The sequence below is a fragment of the Anomaloglossus baeobatrachus genome, chromosome 4 (assembly GCF_048569485.1).
Source record: "Anomaloglossus baeobatrachus isolate aAnoBae1 chromosome 4, aAnoBae1.hap1, whole genome shotgun sequence".
NCBI lineage: Eukaryota > Metazoa > Chordata > Amphibia > Anura > Aromobatidae > Anomaloglossus > Anomaloglossus baeobatrachus.
In genome coordinates this window covers 662,280,348-662,302,765 of record NC_134356.1, presented here as the reverse complement: position 1 = coordinate 662,302,765, position 22,418 = coordinate 662,280,348, and the positions used below count along the sequence as shown (strand labels likewise).

General features: G+C 42.7%; 1 protein-coding gene across 2 annotated transcripts in view; it reads left to right on the top strand.

The window, feature by feature from the left end:
* Positions 1–7,758: 7,758 nt before the first annotated feature.
* The window catches only part of LOC142302053 (TLC domain-containing protein 4-like), a 37,618-nt gene continuing 22,958 nt past the window's right edge, over positions 7,759–22,418 (top strand). Inside the window, exons 1-3 of one of the 2 annotated variants that reach the window (XM_075343129.1) lie at positions 7,759–7,866; positions 16,173–16,588; positions 19,492–19,581. In XM_075343129.1, the coding sequence (XP_075199244.1) occupies positions 16,416–16,588; positions 19,492–19,581 (263 nt within the window). In that variant the 5' untranslated portion in view covers positions 7,759–7,866; positions 16,173–16,415. The remainder of the gene's footprint in view (positions 7,867–16,172; positions 16,589–19,491; positions 19,582–22,418) is intronic. The other variant, XM_075343130.1, reaches the window with a different exon arrangement.

The window sequence follows — 22,418 nt, the reverse complement described above, 5'->3', positions numbered from 1 at the left end:
AGGAAAGACTCCTGCGTTCCGCTGCCTGCACTGACTGTGCGGACCTGCACAGGATCTCTTCCTGCTCGGCACGCTGCAGCCCGGCTGCACTGCACCGGCTGAAGACGGGCGGGCCGGTCACAGAGAGCAGGCGGGCCGGATGTGGCACGCGGGCCGCCCCTTGCCCAGGTCTGCCCTATATATACACTACAGTTCAAAAGTTTAGGGTCACTTAGATATTTCCTTATCTTTTAAAGAAAAGCACTTTTTTTTTTCAATGAAGCTAATATTAAATTAAACAGGAATCCCCTCTATACATTGTTATTGTGGTAAATGACTATTCTAGCTGCAAACATCTGGTGTTTAATGCAATATCTACATAGGTGTATAGAGGCCCATTTCCAACAACCGCCACTCCAGTGTTCTAGTGGTACATTGTGTTTGCTAACTGTGTTAGAAGGCTAATGGATGTTTAGAAATCCCTTGAAAACCCTTGTGGAATTACGTTAGCACAGCTGAAAACAGTTTTGCTGATTAGAGAAGCTGTAAAACTGACCTTCCTTTGAGCTAGTTGAGAATCTGGAGCATTACATTTGTTCGTTCCACTAAACTCTCAAAATGGCCATAAAAAGAGAACTTTCATGTGAAACTCAACAGTCTATTTTTGTTCTTAGAAATGAAGGATATTCCATGTGAAAATTGTCAAGAAACTGAAGATTTCCTACAACGTTGTGTACTACTCCCTTCAGAGGAGAGCACAAACAGGCTCTAACCAGAGTAGAAAGAGAAGTGGGAGCCGCGCTGCACAACTGAGTAACAAGACAAGTACATTAGAGGCTCTAGTGTGAGAAATCGACGCCTCACAGGTCCCCAACTGACAGCTTCATTATATAGTACCCGCAAAATGCCAGTGTCAACATCTACAGTGAAGAGGCGACTCCGAGATGCCGGCCTTCAGGGCAGAGTGGCAAAGAAAAAGCCATATCTGAGACTGGGTAATAAAAGGAAAAGATGAATATGGGCAAAAGAACACAGACATTGGACAGAGGAAGATTGGAAAAAAGTGTTATGGACAGACGAATCGAAGTTTGAGGTGTTTGGATCACATAGAACAACATTTGTGAGACGCAGAACAACTGAAAAGATGCTGGAAGAGTGCCTGACGCCATCTGTCAAGCATGGTGGAGGTAATGTGATGGTCTGGGGTTGCTTTGGTGCTGGTAAAGTGGGAGATTTGTACAAAGTAAAAGGGATTTTGAATAAGGAAGGCTATCACTCCATTTTGCAACGCCATGCCATACCCTGTGGACATCGCTTGATTGGAGCCAATTTCATACTACAACAGGACAATGACCCAAAGCACACCTTCAAATTATGCATGAGCTATTTAGGGAAGAAGCCGGCAGCTGGTATTCTATCTGTAATGGAGTGGCAGCCCAGTCACCAGACCTCAACCCTATAGAGCTGTTGCGGGAGCAGCTTGACCGTATGGTACCAAAGAGTGCCCATCAACCCAATCCAACTTGTGGGGGGGAAGCATGGAGCGAAATATCTCCAGATTACCTCCGCAAATTAACAGCTAGAATGCCAAAGGTCTGCAAAGCTGGAATTGCTGCAAAGGAGCGTTCTGTGACCAAAGCAAAGTGTGAAGAGAAAATTATTATTTCAAGTTTAACTTCGTCAATGTCTGGACGATATTTTCTATTCATTATGCAACTCAATTGATAAATAAGTATGATTTTTCATGGAAAAGACAAATTGTTTGGTTGACCCCAAGCGTTTGAACGGTAGTGTATATATATATATATATATATATATATATATATATATATCTGTACACGGCTTACAGTTAAAGTGTGGGACGGTTTTTATTTTATGGGGAGATCCTTTTGTAGGGGCATCTTAAATCTTACACTTTTGCCTAGAGTTGTGGAGTGTGACTATTTTTTGTGCTCTTTTTGAAAAACTTTGCAATCATCAAATTTGGCTAAAACCTCATTTGCATAACAAAAAACCCACCCATTTTCAAAAAGTAGCAGGAGGGGCGTAAAAAAGGCAAAAAGTTGTGATTCTTACTTTAATGCCAAAAACTGCAAAAGCCTCTTTGTTTGGCTCCTTTGAAGTGAATGAGTCTGAGCTGCAGTACCGCACCCAACCAGTAGACAGGTGAGGCGCTGTTTTTGGAAGAAAATATTTATTTTTTTCTGATCCTGTGCAAGTCCATTAATATGTAACCAGCAACAGAAATACCTGAGCAATGTAATGTCTGACCTTATCTGAGGACACCACCTCCTGTTGTATGTTCACGTGCCAGGTCTGGCTGTGTGTACATCAGAAGAGTCTGGGGTGGAGGGGCAGCCCCGGGTGCCAGAGTCCATTTTTGCTCCATACATAGTGTATACCGGGGGCAAAGGACAATGCTCGTGTCACAGACCCCCATCAGCATGAGCACAGGATAAGGCCTATCTCTCTGTAGTCCAGCGAGCTGTCCTGCCTGCCATCTACTTATTCTTTGAAGACCGGTCTGGTCTTATGTTTCAATTCCTCACAATTTTTAAGACCTCTACTTTCTTTCAGAGAATGAGAAAACCTGTGTTGTAATATTTCTCAGCTGAAGATTTGTAAGCTGAGGATCCCTTGACAATATCTGGGGCAAACTAGGAATTACACAGTGTCCATTTATACCAATAGGTTGTCTGTGTAATGCTGGTCAGGAGAGGTCTTCCAGGCCAAGAACGGATTAGGACTAGGAGCGAGAGTGGCTCAGGACAAGACAGGCGCTCTAGGGCAAGAGAAGATCAGGATATGACAGGTTCTCCAGAGTGAGAGATTAGGAGAGAACCGGTCCTCCAGAGTGAGAAGAGATTAAGACAGGCAAGGTCCTCTAGAGTGAGAGATCAGGACAGGACAGGAGTGAGAGAAGATCCGGAGAGGACAGGCGTGAGAGAAGATCCGGAGAGGACAGGTTCTCCAGATTGAGAGAAGATTAGGAGAGAACAGGAACTCCAGAGTGAGAGAAGATACGGAGAGGACAAGTCCTTCAGAGTGAAAGAAGATTAGGAGAGAACAGGAACTCCATAGTGAGTGAAGATCTGGAGAGGACAGGATCTCCAAAGTGAGAGAAGATTAGGAGAGAACAGGAACTCCAGAGTGAAAGAAGATCCAGAGAGGACAGGTCATCCAGAGAGGATAAGAACATGACAAGAACTCTGAAGGGAGAGAAGATAAAGATTAAGATCAAGATTAAGATCCAGAGTAAGTGAAGATTAGGATAGGACAGGTCCTCCAGTGTGAGAGAAAATTAGGACAGGACAGCAACTCTGAAGTGAGAGAAGACCAAGATAGGACAGGTCCTCCACAGAGAGGAACGAGATGGCGCATGTCCTCAAGATTGAGAGATGATCATAACAGGACAAGTACTCCAGAGTGAGAGAAGATCCAGAGAAGACAGGTGCTGCAGAGACAGAGAGGATAAGAACATGACAAGAACTCTGAAGTGAGAGAAGGTCAGGAGAGGACAGGTACTCCAGAGTAAGAGAAGGTCAGGACAGGACAGGTACTCCAGAGTAAGAGAAGGTCAGGACAGGACAGGTACTCCAGAGTAAGAGAAGATCAGGACAGGACAGGTCATCCATAGCCTGAGAGGAACGAGATGGTTCAGGTCCTCCAGATTGAGAGAAGATCATAGCAGGACAGGTTCTCCGAAGTAAAGCTTTATTCACACATAAGTATTGTTGATCAGCATTTCATCAGTATTTGTATACCAAAACCAGGAGTGTCTCCAAAACACAGAACAGTTGTTAATCTTTCAATTATAGTTTTTCTCTGTCGTTTGACTCCTAGTTTTGACATACAAATACTGATGCAAAATACTGACATATACATAAGCCCTAAGAAAGGATCAGGGCAGGACAAGTCCTTCAGAGTGAGAAAGAGTAGGAATGGTCCTCCAAAATGAGAGGGGATCAGGACAGCTCAGGTCCTTCAGAGTCTGAAAGGATCAGTACAGGACAGGTATTCCAGAGGGAGCTGATCAGGACTAGACAGGTAATCCAGAGTGAAAGAAGAGCAGGAGAGGACAGGTCCTCAAGAGATAACGTAGATCAGAACAGGACAAGTTCCCAACATCAGAGAAGACCAGGACAGGACAGATCCTCCAGAGGCAGAGAAGATCAGAACAGGACCTCCAGAGACACACAGAATCAGGACAGGACAGGTCCTCCAGAGTGAGGGAAGATCAGGACATGACAGATCCACCAAAGTGAGAGAAGATCAGGACAGGTCCCCCAGAGACACACAGGATCAGGGCATGACAGGTCCTCCAGAGTGAGAGAAGATCAGGATATGACAGGTCCTCCAGAGTGAGAGAAGATCAGGAGAGGACAGGTTCTCCAATGTGAGAGAAGATCACGACAGGACAGGTCTTTCAGAATGAGAGAAAATCAGGACAGAACAGGTTCTCCAGAATGAGCGAAGATAAGGATAGGACAGGTCCTCCAAAGTGAGGAACAGGACAGGACAGGACAGGACAGGACCTCCAGAAACACACAGAAGCAGGACAGGACAGGTACTCCAGAGTGAGAGAAGATCAAGACAAGTCCTCCAAAGACACACAAGATCAGCATAGGACAGGTTCACCAATGCAAGAGAAGATCCCTTTCCACTCAGGTCAAGAGATGAGGATCAGGAACAGAGGGCTTCGTTCTCTGAAATCAGAATTTGCTAATAGCGCTAATGGAAATCTTGTTTGTTTTTAAACTAGTCGCTCTCCCTTTTTACTTCCCTATACACAGACACACTGGGCTTGATTGAGAGTGCAAGTGTTAAAGTAAAGGGGGAGAGCAGGCCTCATCCAGACCCCACCGACAACAGATTATCTCCTGCGAGAACAAAGGATCAAGCTTGTTGAAATCCAATACGCAGGATCCTTCTTTCTCTCGACATCTGCGGGAGCCCCTATTACCATTCAGTAATTGACTGATCCCACCGAAAATGGAGACCTCAGGAGGCTTTCTTCTAATGTGCATGGGCCCCTTGAGATGCCCAGGCGGCTATGAGCAAGTCCTTAGGAAGGGTTAATTTCAGTCTTTATGTTTTTGTTGGATTTTTTTTGAGCCTTAAACATTATAACCAGAAATAAGATAAAAGTCCAATATAAAAAAAAAAATATCGACGTACTCCGATTTTTAGTGTCATGTTTTGCGGTCAATGGCTTTTATCGAATCTCAGTATCCGTTAATTAGGGTACAGTATTTCTTAATTTTTAGCCATGAGCTATATGATATAAAGAAGTAAAAGACAACACCAAAAAGCACATAAAAATGCATAAAAGTAAAGCGACCTTATACTGACAGGCAATCCACTGATATTCCGATGCGCTGTTATTTAATAGTTAAAAAAAAAAGTTTGAATAAAGTAAAAAAAACTGTTTGATATGTAATGAATATTTGAAAAAAAAAATTAAAAGAAAATTTAAAAAAAAGTTAGTTTGAAAAAAAAATAAAACAAACTTTAAAAAAGTTTGAAAAAAATAAGAGAAAGTTTGAAAAAAGATAAAAAAAAAAAGGTTTAAAAAATGTAAAGAATGTTTGAAAGAAGATAAAAAAAAGTTTGAAAAGAAAAAATAAAAAAGAAAGTTATATGAAAGTTTGAAAAAAAATTTGAAAAAGTTTGAAAAAGTAAAAAAAGTTTGAAAAAAGTCTTTTTTTAAAAAAATAAAAGTTTGAAAAAAAAGTAAAAAAAGTTTGAAAAAAAAAAAAAAGAAAAGAAAATTTGAAAAAAGTAAAAAAAAAGTTTGAAAAAAAAATAGAAAGTTTGAAAAAAAAATAAAGGAAAGTTTGAAACAGTTTAAAAAAATGTTTCTTTAAAAAAAGTTTGAAAACAAATTAAAGGAAAGTTTGAAAAAAGTAAAAAAAAGTTTGAAAAAAATAAAAATAAAAAAGTTTGAAAAAAGTAAAAAAAAAAATTGTTTATCTCTACTGGCTAACACGGTACAAAGATATATTTTACTTGTTGAAAAAAGTAAGAAAGTTTGAAAAAGTTTAAAAAATGTTTGTTTTTTTTTTAAAAAATATAAGAAAGTTTGAAAAAATTAAAAATGTTTTTAAAAAATAAAAGGAAGTCTGAAAACAGTAAAAAGAAGTTTGAAAAAAAATAAAAATAAAAAAGTTTGAAAAAAGTAAAAAAAAGTTGTAATGAAACATTTAAGGAAAGTTTGAAAAAAGTAAAAAAAATTGAAAAGAATAAAAAAAGTTTGAAAAAAAAATAAAAGAAAGTTTGAAAAAAAAAAGTTTGAATAAATAAATGTTTGAAAAAAGTAAAAGAAAGTTTGAAAAAAATAAAAATAAAAGAAAGTTTGAAACAAGTAAAAAAAAAATTTGAAAAAAAAATAAAAGTTTGAAAAAAAAAAGTTTGAATAAATAAATAAAAAAAAGTTTGAAAAAAGTAAGAAAAGTTTGACAAAAAATGTAAAGAAAGTTTGAAAAAGTTTAAAAAATGTTTTTTTTTAAAAAACAATATAAGAAAGTTTGAAAAAATTAAAAATGTTTTTAAAAAAATAAAAGGAAGTCTGAAAACAGTAAAAAGAAGTTTGAAAAAAAAATAAAAATAAAAAAGTTTGAAAAAAGTAAAAAAAAAGTTGTAAAGAAACATTAAAGGAAAGTTTGAAAAAAGTAAAAAAAATTGAAAAGAATAAAAAAAGTTTGAAATAAAAAATAAAAAAGTTTGGAAAAAAAAAGTTTGCATAAATAAATGTTTGAAAAAAGTAAAAGAAAGTTTGAAAAAAATAAAAATAAAAGAAAGTTTGAAAAAAGTAAAAAAAAAATTGAAAAAAAAATAAATAAAAGAAAGTTTGAAAAAAAAAAAGTTTGAATAAATAAATAAAAAAAGTTTGAAAAAAGTAATAAAAGTTTGACAAAAAATGTAAAGAAAGTTTGAAAAAGTTTAAAAAATGGTTTTTTTTTTAAAAAAAATATAAGAAAGTTTGAAAAAATTAAAAATGTTTTTAAAAAAATAAAAGGAAGTCTGAAAACAGTAAAAAGAAGTTTGAAAAAAAATAAAAATAAAAAAGTTTGAAAAAAGTAAAAAAAAGTTGTAAAGAAACAAAGGAAAGTTTGAAAAAAGTAAAAAAAATTGAAAAGAATAAAAAAAGTTTGAAAAAAAAAATAAAAAAGTTTGAAAAAAAAAGTTTGAATAAATAAATGTTTGAAAAAAGTAAAAGAAAGTTTAAAAAAAATAAAAGTAAAAGAAAGTTTGAAAAAAGTAAAAAAAAATTTGAAAAGAAAAAAATAAAAGAAAGTTTGAAAAAAAAAAGTTTGAATAAATAAATAAAAAAAGTTTGAAAAAAATTAAAAGAAAGTTTGAAAAAAGTTATCAACTAATCTGTTTATAATGATCAAATATGCACAAAAAAGCCCAAATCATGCCAATACAATGTAACCGTCAAGACTAAAACCATAAAAAAAAAAAAAATAAAATAAAATAAAAAAAATGTATCCCGACCAAGAATAAACTACAGCTCATACAAAAGCAAAAAAACAAACAAAAAGTCAAATTTACGTCATCCTTAAAGGGTTAAAAAGAAAATAAAAGCATAACACAAATCTGATTTCAGTGCGAGCCCCGGAGAGCTGAGGGTTAATCTATGGCAGCAGCGTGTTGGGACTCAGCAGGAGGAGTTACTCCCAGTGTGGGAGTACTCGCCACATGATGGGATTGATTATGCAGATGAGCCCAGGAGTGGGCGTGGCAGGGGCTGGGGGCGTGGCGCTGCCTCTGTTGACGTGTTGCTCCAGTAGAAAGTGCAGGAGGACGGTGGAGAGGTCCCAGAGCAGGAGACCATGGCTCAGTGTCCAGCCCGGAGGCTCTGCAGTCCCAGCTCTGGTACTGGTAAGCTCATACAGCTGTGCCCCCACTGTGTGCTCCCCCCACTGTGTGCTCCCCCACTGTGTGCTCCCCCCACTGTGTGCTCCCCCCACTGTGTGCTCCCCCCACTGTGTGCTCCCCCACTGTGTGCTCCCCCCACTGTGTGCCCCCCCACTGTGTGCTCCCCCCACTGTGTGCTCCCCCCACTGTGTGCTCCCCCCACTGTGTGCTCCCCCCACTGTGTGCCCCCCCACTGTGTGCTCCCCCCACTGTGTGCTCCCCCCACTGTGTGCCCCCCCACTGTGTGCTCCCCCCACTGTGTGCTCCCCCCACTGTGTGCTCCCCCACTGTGTGCTCCCCCCACTGTGTGCTCCCCCCACTGTGTGCTCCCCCCACTGTGTGCTCCCCCCACTGTGTGCTCCCCCCACTGTGTGCTCCCCCACTGTGTGCTCCCCCCACTGTGTGCTCCCCCCACTGTGTGCTCCCCCCACTGTGTGCTCCCCCCACTGTGTGCTCCCCCCACTGTGTGCTCCCCCCACTGTGTGCTCCCCCCCTGTGTGCTCCCCCCACTGTGTGCTCCCCCCACTGTGTGCTCCCCCCACTGTGTGCTCCCCCACTGTGTGCTCCCCCACTGTGTGCTCCCCCCACTGTGTGTCCCCCCACTGTGTGCTCCCCCCACTGTGTGCCCCCCCACTGTGTGTCCCCCAGGCTGCAGTCATTACAGGCGCGTGTATGAGCGACACACGTAAACATCTGCACGCCTGGATCTCACTAAGGTCCGGTTTCCACTATTGTCAAGACCTCTGCTTGCTGTCAGTGAATCGAAGCCATGCCGGTTACACTCACAGGGTCCGCTTCATTATTTGCATTTTTCTTAGTCCCTTTTTTTGAGTGTTATTCGTACTGATTTTTATTTGGCGCCCGGGGTTCTTGACTTTTGCACAAACTCAAAAATGTTCATTTTTTTTTCCTTTTTAATGGTTAGAATAAAGTAATAGCCTCTGTCAAGAACATGGGTCCCAACGAATTGTATTCACCGGCAAAGGGGTCCGTCAGGGTCTTCCATATGATGAGTCCAGTCTGTTAGAAATAGAAGCCATTATGGTGCTGAGGTGTAATACCACACACAACCTGAGGACGGAGGTGGCGCTGTTTCTTAAAGGGTTAATCTCAAGTCAAAAAGTTATCCTCTCATCCATGATATAGGGGATAACATAACTTCTCTATTGCTGGGGGTCTGATCGCTGGGACCGGCTCCGATCCAGAGCCCCGTGTGAAGGGAGTGGAAGTCAATCGAGTGCTGTGCCGCTCCATTCATTCTTATGTAAGTGCCAGAGATCAACTGAGCGCAGCGCCACTCATATCAAGAGTGAATAACGCAGTGGGGGTGTGCATGAGCAACCCCTCGCTTCATTCCCAGGCGCCGGACCCCCAACTATCGGGGAGTCAAAGGTGATAACGTCTCAATTGCTGGGGTTCTGATTGCTGGGACCACCACAGATCCAGAGCCCCATTGGAATGGAGTAGAAGTCGATCAAGAATGAATGCAGCGGAGGTGTGTATGATCACCACCACCCCACCGCAGACCCCCAACTATTGAGAAGTCATCCTTTCCATGGATGGGGGTCAATTTGAGACAACCCCTTTAAGTAAAACAGTGGTGTGTGTGTGTGTGTATGTATGTGTGTGTGTATATATATATATATATATATATATATATATATATATATATATTTATATATAATTTACACATGTGCATGCATATACTGTATAGATAAATAGATTTGCAACACTGTCCCATAGGGGCTCACAATGTATGTGAGGCGCTGTGGAAAATTAATAGCGCTATATAAATAAATAAATTATATATATATGCATGCATATACTGTATAGATGTGTGTGTGTGTGTGTGTGTGTGTGTGTGTGTGTGTATATATATATATTTTTACACATTCGCATGCATATACTGTATAGATATATAGATTGTGAGCCCCAATGGGGACAGTGTTACCATTATATGTAAAGCGCTGTGGAATTAATAGCGCTATATAAATGAATAAATATTAAACAGTATATATATATACACACGCTAATGTTTTACTTAAAGGGATTGTCTCAAGTAAATAAAGAATTGTACCCCCTCCATGGAAGGAATGATTTCCCAATAGTTCGGGGTCCGACCCCTGTGAATGGAGTGGGTTTCGGGGGGGTTGATCATACACCCCTCCGCTCTGTTTTTGGTCTGGTTGTGTAGGCATTCGTCCCCCGATACAAACCATACCTTTCTTGTGAAGATCTGTGGTGCCAGTCCTGAAAAATATGGAGAATGAAAAATATGCAAATCAGGACTAAAGTGCACTGGGGGCGTGTCAGAATGGTCCACATGCACTGACACGCCCCCAGTGCACTTTCTGCCTGATTTGCATACGGCTTCTTTGTTAGATTGCTCAGGACTGGCACATCGGATCTCTACAAGAAAGGTGTCATTTTTATTGGGAGACAAGCCCCTATACTGCCATACCACTACTTCCATATGTACCTAAAGAAGTGCTGACAGGTCCATGTGTTCAGTATCTTATAAACAAGAATGTTTCCATTCACTGGCAGTAAGCAGAGTTAGGTACACATTGATGGCTGATGAGTGTGAGCTGGGAATCCTGTCTCATGCCCGCTGGGACGTTCAGCGTTCCTCGCTCTGTAGGGACGTGTGGTAAGAAGCCATAGAAACCAGTAAGCCTGAAGGAACAATGTGTGGGAAAAACGATCTGCGGCTTGTAAATAAGGGGTCCGGGCACATTGTGTCACCGTGTACGTGCCGATACAAAGAGGGGCTCGCTCTATGGAGGACCGGGCACATTCAAGCATTGTTTTAAATGGGCACCCTGCAATTCTGCATTTCTCCTGTGGTGGCGCTGCAGGGAAATTGAACACTCAAGATCAGATCACTGGATCACTTGTGTTATCCAGAATAGGCTTCAATCAGATCCTCACTGGATCACTCCTGATTGTAGGTGGTTTACCCAAAGTGGAAAACATCTTTCACACAACAGATTTGCATAGGACTGCACAAGGCTTCCATCCCTCCACAGAACCGGATGTGCTTGTCGTGCAAGTATGTGCAATATAAACTTGTAATTGGCTTCTACAAACACAAAATGTAATCTCCAGATGATAGAGGCTGTAAAATCAGATTCCTCTGAATGACGCTGTCAGCGCTGATCAATAAACCATACAGGTAACGATAGGAAAAGCCATGAAAATCGTGACAACGTCTAAATACAGGGGTAATAAGAGGATCAGGAGCCGGGTTACTGTAATAAGAGGTTACAGGGGTAATAAGAGGGTCAGGAGCCGGGTTACTGTAATAAGAGGTTACAGGGGTAATAAGAGGATCAGGAGCCGGGTCACTGTAATAAGAGGTTACAGGGTAATAAGAGGATCAGGAGCCGGGTTACTGTAATAAGAGGTTACAGGGGTAATAAGAGGATCAGGAGCCGGGTTACTGTAATAAGAGGTTACATGGGTAATAAGAGGATCAGGAGCCGGGTTACTGTAATAAGAGGTTACAGGGGTAATAAGAGGATCAGGAGCCGGGATACTGTAATAAGAGGTTATAGGGGTAATAAGAGGATCAGGAGCCGGGTTACTGTAATAAGAGGTTACAGGGGTAATAAGAGGATCAGGAGCCGGGTTACTGTAATAAGAGGATACAGGGGTAATAAGGGGATCAGGAGCCGGGTTACTGTAATAAGAGGTTATAGGGGTAATAAGAGGATCAGGAGCTGGGTTACTGTAATAAGAGGTTACAGGGGTAATAAGAGGATCAGGAGACGGGTTACTGTAATAAGAGGTTACAGGGGTAATAAGGGGATCAGGAGCCGGGTTACTGTAATAAGAGGTTACAGGGGTAATAAGAGGATCAGGAGCCGGGTTACTGTAATAAGAGGTTACAGGGGTAATAAGGGGATCAGGAGCCGGGTTACTGTAATAAGAGGTTATAGGAGTAATAAGAGGATCAGGAGCCGGGTTACTGTAATAAGAGGTTACAGGGTAATAAGAGGATCAGGAGCCGGGTTACTGTAATAAGAGGTTATAGGGGTAATAAGAGGATCAGGAGCCGGGTTACTGTAATAAGAGGTTACAGGGGTAATAAGAGGATCAGGAGCCGGGTTACTGTAATAAGAGGTTACAGGGGTAATAAGAGGATCAGGAGCCGGGTTACTGTAATAAGAGGTTACAGGGGTAATAAGGGGATCAGGAGCCGGGTTACTGTAATAAGAGGTTACAGGGGTAATAAGGGGATCAGGAGCCGGGTTACTGTAATAAGGGGATCAGGAGCCGGGTTACTGTAATAAGAGGTTATAGGAGTAATAAGAGGATCAGGAGCCGGGTTACTGTAATAAGAGGTTACAGGGTAATAAGAGGATCAGGAGCCGGGTTACTGTAATAAGAGGTTACAGGGGTAATAAGAGGATCAGGAGCCGGATTACTGTAATAAGAGGTTATAGGGGTAATAAGAGGATCAGGAGCCGGGTTACTGTAATAGGAGGTTACAGGGGTAATAAGAGGATCAGGAGCCGGGTTACTGTAATAGGAGGTTACAGGGGTAATAAGAGGATCAGGAGCCGGATTACTGTAATAAGAGGTTATAGGGGTAATAAGAGGATCAGGAGCCGGGTTACTGTAATAAGAGGTTACAGGGGTAATAAGAGTATCAGGAGCCAGGTTACTGTAATAAGAGGTTACAGGGGTAATAAGAGGATCAGGAGCCGGGTTACTGTAATAAGAGGTTACAGGGGTAATAAGAGGATCAGGAGCCGGGTTACTGTAATAGGAGGTTACAGGGGTAATAAGAGGATCAGGAGCCGGGTTACTGTAATAAGAGGTTACAGGGGTAATAAGAGGATCAGGAGCCGGGTTACTGTAATAGGAGGTTACAGGGGTAATAAGAGGATCAGGAGCTGGGTTACTGTAATAAGAGGTTACAGGGGTAATAAGAGGATCAGGAGCCGGGTTACTGTAATAAGAGGTTACAGGGGTAATAAGAGGATCAGGAGCCGGATTACTGTAATAAGAGGTTATAGGGGTAATAAGAGGATCAGGAGCCGGGTTACTGTAATAGGAGGTTACAGGGGTAATAAGAGGATCAGGAGCCGGGTTACTGTAATAAGAGGTTACAGGGGTAATAAGAGGATCAGGAGCCGGGTTACTGTAATAGGAGGTTACAGGGGTAATAAGAGGATCAGGAGCCGGGTTACTGTAATAAGAGGTTACAGGGGTAATAAGAGGATCAGGAGCCGGGTTACTGTAATAAGAGGATACAGGGGTAATAAGAGGATCAGGAGCCGGGTTACTGTAATAAGAGGTTACAGGGGTAATAAGAGGATCAGGAGCCGGGTTACTGTAATAAGAGGTTACAGGGGTGATAAGAGGATCAGGAGCCGGGTTACTATAATAAGAGGTTACAGGGGTAATAAGAGGATCAGGAGCCGGGTTACTGTAATAAGAGGATACAGGGGTGATAAGAGGATCAGGAGCCGGGTTACTGTAATAAGAGGTTACAGGGGTAATAAGAGGATCAGGAGCCGGGTTACTGTAATAAGAGGTTACAGGGGTAATAAGTGGATCAGGAGCCGGGTTACTGTAATAAGAGGTTACAGGGGTAATAAGAGGATCAGGAGCCGGGTCACTGTAATAAGAGGTTACAGGGGTAATAAGTGGATCAGGAGCCGGGTTACTGTAATAAGAGGTTACAGGGGTAATAAGAGGATCAGGAGCCGGGTTACTGTAATAAGAGGTTACAGGGGTAATAAGTGGATCAGGAGCCGGGTCACTGTAATAAGAGGTTACAGGGGTAATAAGAGGATCAGGAGCCGGGTTACTGTAATAAGAGGTTACAGGGGTAATAAGAGGATCAGGAGCCGGGTTACTGTAATAAGAGGTTACAGGGGTAATAAGTGGATCAGGAGCCGGGTTACTGTAATAAGAGGTTACAGGGGTAATAAGAGGATCAGGAGCCGGGTTACTGTAATAAGAGGTTACAGGGTAATAAGAGGATCAGGAGCCGGGTTACTGTAATAAGAGGTTACAGGGGTAATAAGTGGATCAGGAGCCGGGTTAGTGTAATAAGAGGTTACAGGGGTAATAGGAGGATCAGGAGCCGGGTTACTGTAATAAGAGGTTACAGGGGTAATAAGAGGATCAGGAGCCGGGTTACTGTAATAAGAGGTTACAGGGGTAATAAGTGGATCAGGAGCCGGGTTACTGTAATAAGAGGTTACAGGGGTAATAAGAGGATCAGGAGCCGGGTTACTGTAATAAGAGGTTACAGGGTAATAAGAGGATCAGGAGCCGGGTTAGTGTAATAAGAGGTTACAGGGGTAATAAGTGGATCAGGAGCCGGGTTAGTGTAATAAGAGGTTACAGGGGTAATAGGAGGATCAGGAGCCGGGTTACTGTAATAAGAGGTTACAGGGGTAATAAGAGGATCAGGAGCCGGGTTACTGTAATAAGAGGTTACAGGGTAATAAGAGGATCAGGAGCCGGGTTACTGTAATAAGAGGTTACAGGGGTAATAAGTGGATCAGGAGCCGGGTTAGTGTAATAAGAGGTTACAGGGGTAATAAGAGGGTCAGGAGCCGGGTTACTGTAATAAGAGGTTACAGGGGTAATAAGAGGATCAGGAGCCGGGATACTGTAATAAGAGGTTACAGGGTAATAAGGGGATCAGGAGCCGGGTTACTGTAATAAGAGGTTACAGGGGTAATAAGAGGATCAGGAGCCGGGTTACTGTAATAAGAGGATACAGGGGTAATAAGAGGATCAGGAGCCGGTTACTGTAATAAGAGGTTACAGGGGTAATAAGAGGATCAGGAGCCGGGTTACTGTAATAAGAGGTTACAGGGGTAATAAGAGGATCAGGAGCCGGGTCACTGTAATAAGAGGTTACAGGGGTAATAAGTGGATCAGGAGCCGGGTTACTGTAATAAGAGGTTACAGGGGTAATAAGAGGATCAGGAGCCGGGTCACTGTAATAAGAGGTTACAGGGGTAATAAGTGGATCAGGAGCCGGGTTACTGTAATAAGAGGTTACAGGGGTAATAAGAGGATCAGGAGCCGGGTTACTGTAATAAGAGGTTACAGGGGTAATAAGTGGATCAGGAGCCGGGTCACTGTAATAAGAGGTTACAGGGGTAATAAGAGGATCAGGAGCCGGGTTACTGTAATAAGAGGTTACAGGGGTAATAAGAGGATCAGGAGCCGGGTTACTGTAATAAGAGGTTACAGGGTAATAAGAGGATCAGGAGCCGGGTTAGTGTAATAAGAGGTTACAGGGGTAATAAGTGGATCAGGAGCCGGGTTAGTGTAATAAGAGGTTACAGGGGTAATAGGAGGATCAGGAGCCGGGTTACTGTAATAAGAGGTTACAGGGGTAATAAGAGGATCAGGAGCCGGGATACTGTAATAAGAGGTTACAGGGTAATAAGGGGATCAGGAGCCGGGTTACTGTAATAAGAGGTTACAGGGGTAATAAGAGGATCAGGAGCCGGGATACTGTAATAAGAGGTTACAGGGTAATAAGGGGATCAGGAGCCGGGTTACTGTAATAAGAGGTTACAGGGGTAATAAGAGGATCAGGAGCCGGGTTACTGTAATAAGAGGATACAGGGGTAATAAGAGGATCAGGAGCCGGTTACTGTAATAAGAGGTTACAGGGGTAATAAGAGGATCAGGAGCCGGGTTACTGTAATAAGAGGTTACAGGGGTAATAAGAGGATCAGGAGCCGGGTTACTGTAATAAGAGGTTACAGGGTAATAAGAGGATCAGGAGCCGGGTTACTGTAATAAGAGGTTACAGGGGTAATAAGTGGATCAGGAGCCGGGTTAGTGTAATAAGAGGTTACAGGGGTAATAAGAGGATCAGGAGCCGGGTTACTGTAATAAGAGGATACAGGGGTAATAAGAGGATCAGGAGCCGGTTACTGTAATAAGAGGTTACAGGGGTAATAAGAGGATCAGGAGCCGGTTACTGTAATAAGAGGTTACAGGGGTAATAAGAGGGTCAGGAGCCGGGTTACTGTATCTGTGGAGGTTACTGAACCCATGCTTTCTCGGTTATGATCGGAGTACATGGGGCAGGAGTGAGGTGACTGTGATGTTCTGATGTCAGGTGAATGTGCTCTGTGTATATGGAGATGTCGCAGCTGCAGGGACATCAATCATCCCCTCCATTACTTTGATTTGCAGATTCTCCTCTATTGGGGCTTTTGGTTTTGTGAATATTCCTCTTCTTTTTTAGGTGACATTTACCATTGTCTTCTCTCTCATAGACTTGCAGCACATCCGCTCGGAGGATCGCTCCGCGGCGCTGTACACCTCCTGAGGACGAAGAATCTGAATATTCATCTGTAATAACCACCTCATTCCTGTGGAGGAAACGTCCAAAGTTACTCAACAACTTCTTCCACTTCCAGGAATCACGAGCACAGAATGGCGCAGAACCCTGTGAATAACGTCCACTGAAAGCTGGAACATTGTCCCATTTATTATGTGAGACTGACTCCACAGTCCCTATGGAGACTGGAGCAAAGATGGAGGACAGCGTGTTTATTAGTTACTGTCTGGTCGCTGGTAGCTTCCTTCTATTCCAGCTGATCTTTTCTTTCATTAGTCCAGAAATCTCACCAAAACTGTGCTACAGCTACACAAAGCTCAGCTACGCCAAGCAATGTGAATGGGACTCCAGGTAACATCCTCTTATTACAGTAACCCGGCTCCTGATCCTCTTATTACCCCTGTAACCTCTTATTACAGTAACCCGGCTCCTGATCCTCTTATTATCCCTGTAACCTCTTATTACAGTAACCCGGCTCCTGATCCTCTTATTACCCCTGTATCCTCTTATTACAGTAACCCGGCTCCTGATCCTCTTATTATCCCTGTAACCTCTTATTATAGTAACCCGGCTCCTGATCCTCTTATTACCCCTGTATCCTCTTATTACAGTAACCCGCCTCCTGATCCTCTTATTACCCCTGTAACCTCTTATTACAGTAACCCGCCTCCTGATCCTCTTATTATCCCTGTAACCTCTTATTACAGTAACCCGGCTCCTGATCCTCTTATTACCCCTGTATCCTCTTATTACAGTAACACGGCTCCTGATCCTCTTATTACCCCTGTAACCTCTTATTACAGTAACCCGGCTCCTGATCCTCTTATTACCCTGTAACCTCTTATTACAGTAACCCGGCTCCTGATCCTCTTATTACCCCTGTAACCTCTTATTACAGTAACCCGGCTCCTGATCCTCTTATTACCCCTGTATCCTCTTATTACAGTAACACGGCTCCTGATCCTCTTATTACCCCTGTAACCTCTTATTACAGTAACCCGGCTCCTGATCCTCTTATTACCCTGTAACCTCTTATTACAGTAACCCGGCTCCTGATCCTCTTATTACCCCTGTAACCTCTTATTACAGTAACCCGGCTCCTGATCCTCTTATTACCCCTGTATCCTCTTATTACAGTAAGGCTGCTTTCACACGTCCGGTTTCTGCAATGCGGCACACTCCGGCACTTTGCAGGAAAATCGCAACCGTTTTTTTTTTTTTTTTTTGCTGCTGGTTGCGTTTTTTCTGCATAGACTTTAATTGGTGCCGCATTGTGCCGCAAGGCCTTGCTTTCCATCCGGTTTTTGCCGCATGCGGCAGATGTAGCCGATGTGGCGGCCGGATGGAACGTTGCCTAGCACGTTTTTTCGTGCGGCAAAAAAACCCGCATCGCATTCGGCCGATGCGGCGCATTTTTCAATGCATGCCTATGGCGGCCGGATGCGGTGCGATGCGGCAAAAACCGCATCCGGCCGCCGCATGCGGTTTTTGCCACTGCACATGCTCAGTAGCATGCCGCAAGCGGCAAAAACCGGGCGGGCCGCATGGGAAAAACTTATGCAAAGGATGCGGCGATTTCACCGCATCTGTTGCATAGCTTGCACAGCCGGATTGAGCCTCACAGCTCAAGCCGGATGTGTGAAAGCAGCCTAACCCGGCTCCTGATCCTCTTATTACCCCTGTAACCTCTTATTACAGTAACCCGGCTCCTGATCCTCTTATTACCCCTGTATCCTCTTATTACAGTAAGGCTGCTTTCACACGTCCGGTTTCTGCAATGCGGCACACTCCGGCACTTTGCAGGAAAATCGCAACCGTTTTTTTTTTTTTTTTTTGCTGCTGGTTGCGTTTTTTCTGCATAGACTTTAATTGGTGCCGCATTGTGCCGCAAGGCCTTGCTTTCCATCCGGTTTTTGCCGCATGCGGCAGATGTAGCCGATGTGGCGGCCGGATGGAACGTTGCCTAGCACGTTTTTTCGTGCGGCAAAAAAACCCGCATCGCATTCGGCCGATGCGGCGCATTTTTCAATGCATGCCTATGGCGGCCGGATGCGGTGCGATGCGGCAAAAACCGCATCCGGCCGCCGCATGCGGTTTTTGCCACTGCACATGCTCAGTAGCATGCCGCAAGCGGCAAAAACCGGGCGGGCCGCATGGGAAAAACTTATGCAAAGGATGCGGCGATTTCACCGCATCTGTTGCATAGCTTGCACAGCCGGATTGAGCCTCACAGCTCAAGCCGGATGTGTGAAAGCAGCCTAACCCGGCTCCTGATCCTCTTATTACCCCTGTAACCTCTTATTACAGTAACCCGGCTCCTGATCCTCTTATTCCCCCTGTAACCTCTTATTACAGTAACCCGGCTCCTGATCCTCTTATTACCCCTGTATCCTCTTATTACAGTGACCCGGCTCCTGGGCTACTTATTACCCCTGTAACCTCTTATTACAGTAACCCGGCTAGAGATCCTCTTATTACCCCTGTAACCTCTTATTACAGTAACCCGGCTCCTGATCCTCTTATTACCCCTGTATCCTCTTATTACAGTAACCCGGCTCCTGATCCTCTTATTACCCCTGTATCCTCTTATTACAGTAACCCGGCTCCTGATCCTCTTATTACCCCTGTATCCTCTTATTACAGTAACCCGGCTCCTGATCCTCTTATTACCCCTGTATCCTCTTATTACAGTAACCCGGCTCCTGATCCCCTTATTACCCCTGTAACCTCTTATTACAGTAACCCGGCTCCTGATCCTCTTATTACCCCTGTAACCTCTTATTACAGTAACCCGGCTAGAGATCCTCTTATTACCCCTGTAACCTCTTATTACAGTAACCCGGCTCCTGATCCTCTTATTACCCCTGTATCCTCTTATTACAGTAACCCGGCTCCTGATCCTCTTATTACCCCTGTATCCTCTTATTACAGTAACCCGGCTCCTGATCCTCTTATTACCCCTGTAACTTCTTATTACAGTAACCCGGCTCCTGATCCTCTTATTACCCCTGTAACCTCTTATTACAGTAACCCGGCTCCTGATCCTCTTATTACCCCTGTAACCTCTTATTACAGTAACCCGGCTCCTGATCCTCTTATTACCCCTGTAACCTCTTATTACAGTAACCCGGCTCCTGATCCTCTTATTACCCCTGTATCCTCTTATTACATTAATCCGGCTCCTCATCCTCTTATTACCTTGTATCCTCTTATTATACCTTTCCAGTGTTATTAATTGCTGCTGTTTCTTACAGGATTGTCTCGACGGTTCACGCATTGATTGTCGGTTCTTTCTGCCTGTATATTTTGGTGTATGATGACGCGGTGAATGCAGACCCCATTTGGTAAATATGGTATCTTTGCTATATGTTCTTTTATTACTTTCTTATTCCATCTTTATGTTTTTCATCCTTTTCTATTCCACAATCAATAACTATTCACTTCTTACTTTTTGATGACAAAGGTGGATTATGACTTGGCAGCATAAGACTTTATAAATATGGATAAAGTCCAGGCCTATATGGGGCACTGCTAATCATCAGAGCTTACAGTCCAGATAATACATGTGGATCAGTAAATGGTCACTTATTATGAATACTTATCACTAGAGTCATAGTGCAAAGCAAAGGTTATTCTTCTGCTTTGATCCAGTCTCGGGTTAGTGACGGTTAATGAGATTGATATATGCTGACATAACATTCCATAGATAAGTATAGGAGGGGCAGACGACTATGAGGAGTATACGAGGTATGTAAGGTGGAAAATATAGATCAGAACGGTATGAAGATTATATGGCGTGTACAGTATATAGGTCACCTGTAATTAAGTAATAAAAGACAATTACAGTAGAAATACCCAGTTGTTAATCCATTAACAAACAGAATGGTTAGGTCCGAAATGACTAAACCCATAGCAATGGTTTGGCACATCTGGTCCTCCGCAACCCAAGTTTACGTTTTTATTTTTGTTGGGTAACAAATGGATGGATATAGATTATATACATATTCTTCATCAAGCCAGCCTTGATGAATCATACCCTATGTATTAGATCAATTTATTTATAGTTTTGATATGCATTTACAGTAACAAGCAAAAGGGTAACAATGTTTTGAACCTTTGACTTTCAGGCTCCATATCTCTCCATCGTCTACATCTTTGAGCGTGAGACGACCTTCATTTTATAGACAATCATCTTGGCTATCTCATATATAAATCTGACTTGCAGCTCTTTAGCATAGGATTAGTTATTCAGACTCTTGTCATGACACTGCATTGTTATGGTTTTGCCCCTAAAATTTTTTTGGCTTTCACCTATGCCTGAATCCTTCTGGGCTCTCAATCAGAATCAAGCATGTCTCCATCGAAATCTGATCCCTGGCCTCTTCTACATGTTCCCAGTGTTGGTGTATACTGGTCGGCTCAGTTATGGATGTATACAGCTTTTTCTTCAACTCTATCCACAAGTGTTGGATTGGGTTGAGGTCTGGGGACTGTGGGGACAATCCATCTTCTCTACTTCATTGTCATTGAACCATTTCTTCTCCAATCTCGCCGTATGCTTTGGGTCGTTGTCCTGCTGGACACTGTCATCCTTTTCATACCCATAGTACTCAAATGTACGAAGTAGCTCATCTTGTAGGATACTCATACAGAGCTCAGCATTGAGACCATCATCGATCCTGGTGAAGTATCCGACACCTTTGCCTGTGAACCCCCCCCATATCATCAGGCTTCCTTTGCCAAACTTGACAGTTCCTTAAATTTGTAGATCCATTAGCCCTTTTTTTTTCCCCTTGTTTCTTCCAGACCCATTTGCCCCATCAGAGCCTTCTATAGACTTTAATTTCATTGCTCCAAATCACCCGTTTCCAATCTACCACTTTCTGTACTTTGCAATCTTGAGCCGACGCTTCTTATGGTAATATTGAAGTTGAGGCTTCGTCACCTTTTTTCGGACCATCATTCCAGACTTTGGTAACGTAAGTCGCCCGGTGCTTTCATGGACGTCTGTGATCTCACTATTATGAAGCAGACGAGCCGCCTCCACTGCCGGGTTTGTTGAGCCAGAACCTTGTTATAAGCCGACTTGTTGCCTCTGATATTTTGGCTGGACGTCACCTCTTGGCTTTTGAATAAATAGACGGACTTCATTTTGTATTCTTCCTACCGTCACGTAAACTCACATGATGCAGTTAGGCGTCTCTTAGCCAAGAAAATTGCCACTCGATGAGCTGGATGAGGCTGTTTCTCTTTTCTTGGGAAATCTTCTTCATGGTTGCTCCTCAAATCGAATCGGTGACCTTTTTGCTGGGAATCAGCCTAATAACACACTGAACTATTAGGGAATGTGAGAACAGGTTGTAATTTGTAGTCTACTGAAAGAAAAAGATTTTTCAAATACCACAAGCAAAACAGTAACAATGCAGTGACCTGACAAGTATCTGCATAACTAATCATATGCTAAATAGCTGCAAGTTATATTTCTGTATGAGATAGCCAAGATGATTGTCCATAAAATGAAGGTCGTCTCACGCTCAAAGCTGCAGTGGATGGTGAGATATGGAGCCTGAAAGTCAAAAGTGCAAAACATTGTTACCCTTTTGCTTGTCATTGTATACTATGTTTAGTCGAGGGTCTGTTAATGCATTTATTTGGTTTGCTGCTTGGTACTTACTGGTTAAAAAGTAGAGTAAAAACTGTGACAGTTTGGCTTTAAAAGAAGCAAGTTTTATTTTTTTACAACAAATACCTCTATATCAACAAAACAAAATTACATATACGGCTAGATACAGACATAATTTGACAGTGACCGAATCTTTATGATTTCAGTTCTTCAGGCCTCTGTATTTTTATTTAGAATGAAACAAGTGAGATGTAACTGGAGACTTTCAGGTTTAATTAAAGGGGTTGAACAAAAATATCCTGTGACATGTTTAGGAATTGCAGCCATTTTTCTATAAAGTCTCCTCATTTCAGGGGCTCAAAGGTCATTGGGAAAAAAATAAGTTTACCATAAATAAGTTGTGCATTTTTAATAGTTTGTAGAGACTCCTTTGCAGCAATAACTGCGTGAAGTATTTTGGCCATGGACATCCCCAAACGCTGGTCTCCTCCTGTGTGAGGCTTTGTCGCCTTTACTGCGGAGACTTCAATTGTTTCTTGTTTGTGGGTTTTTCTACCT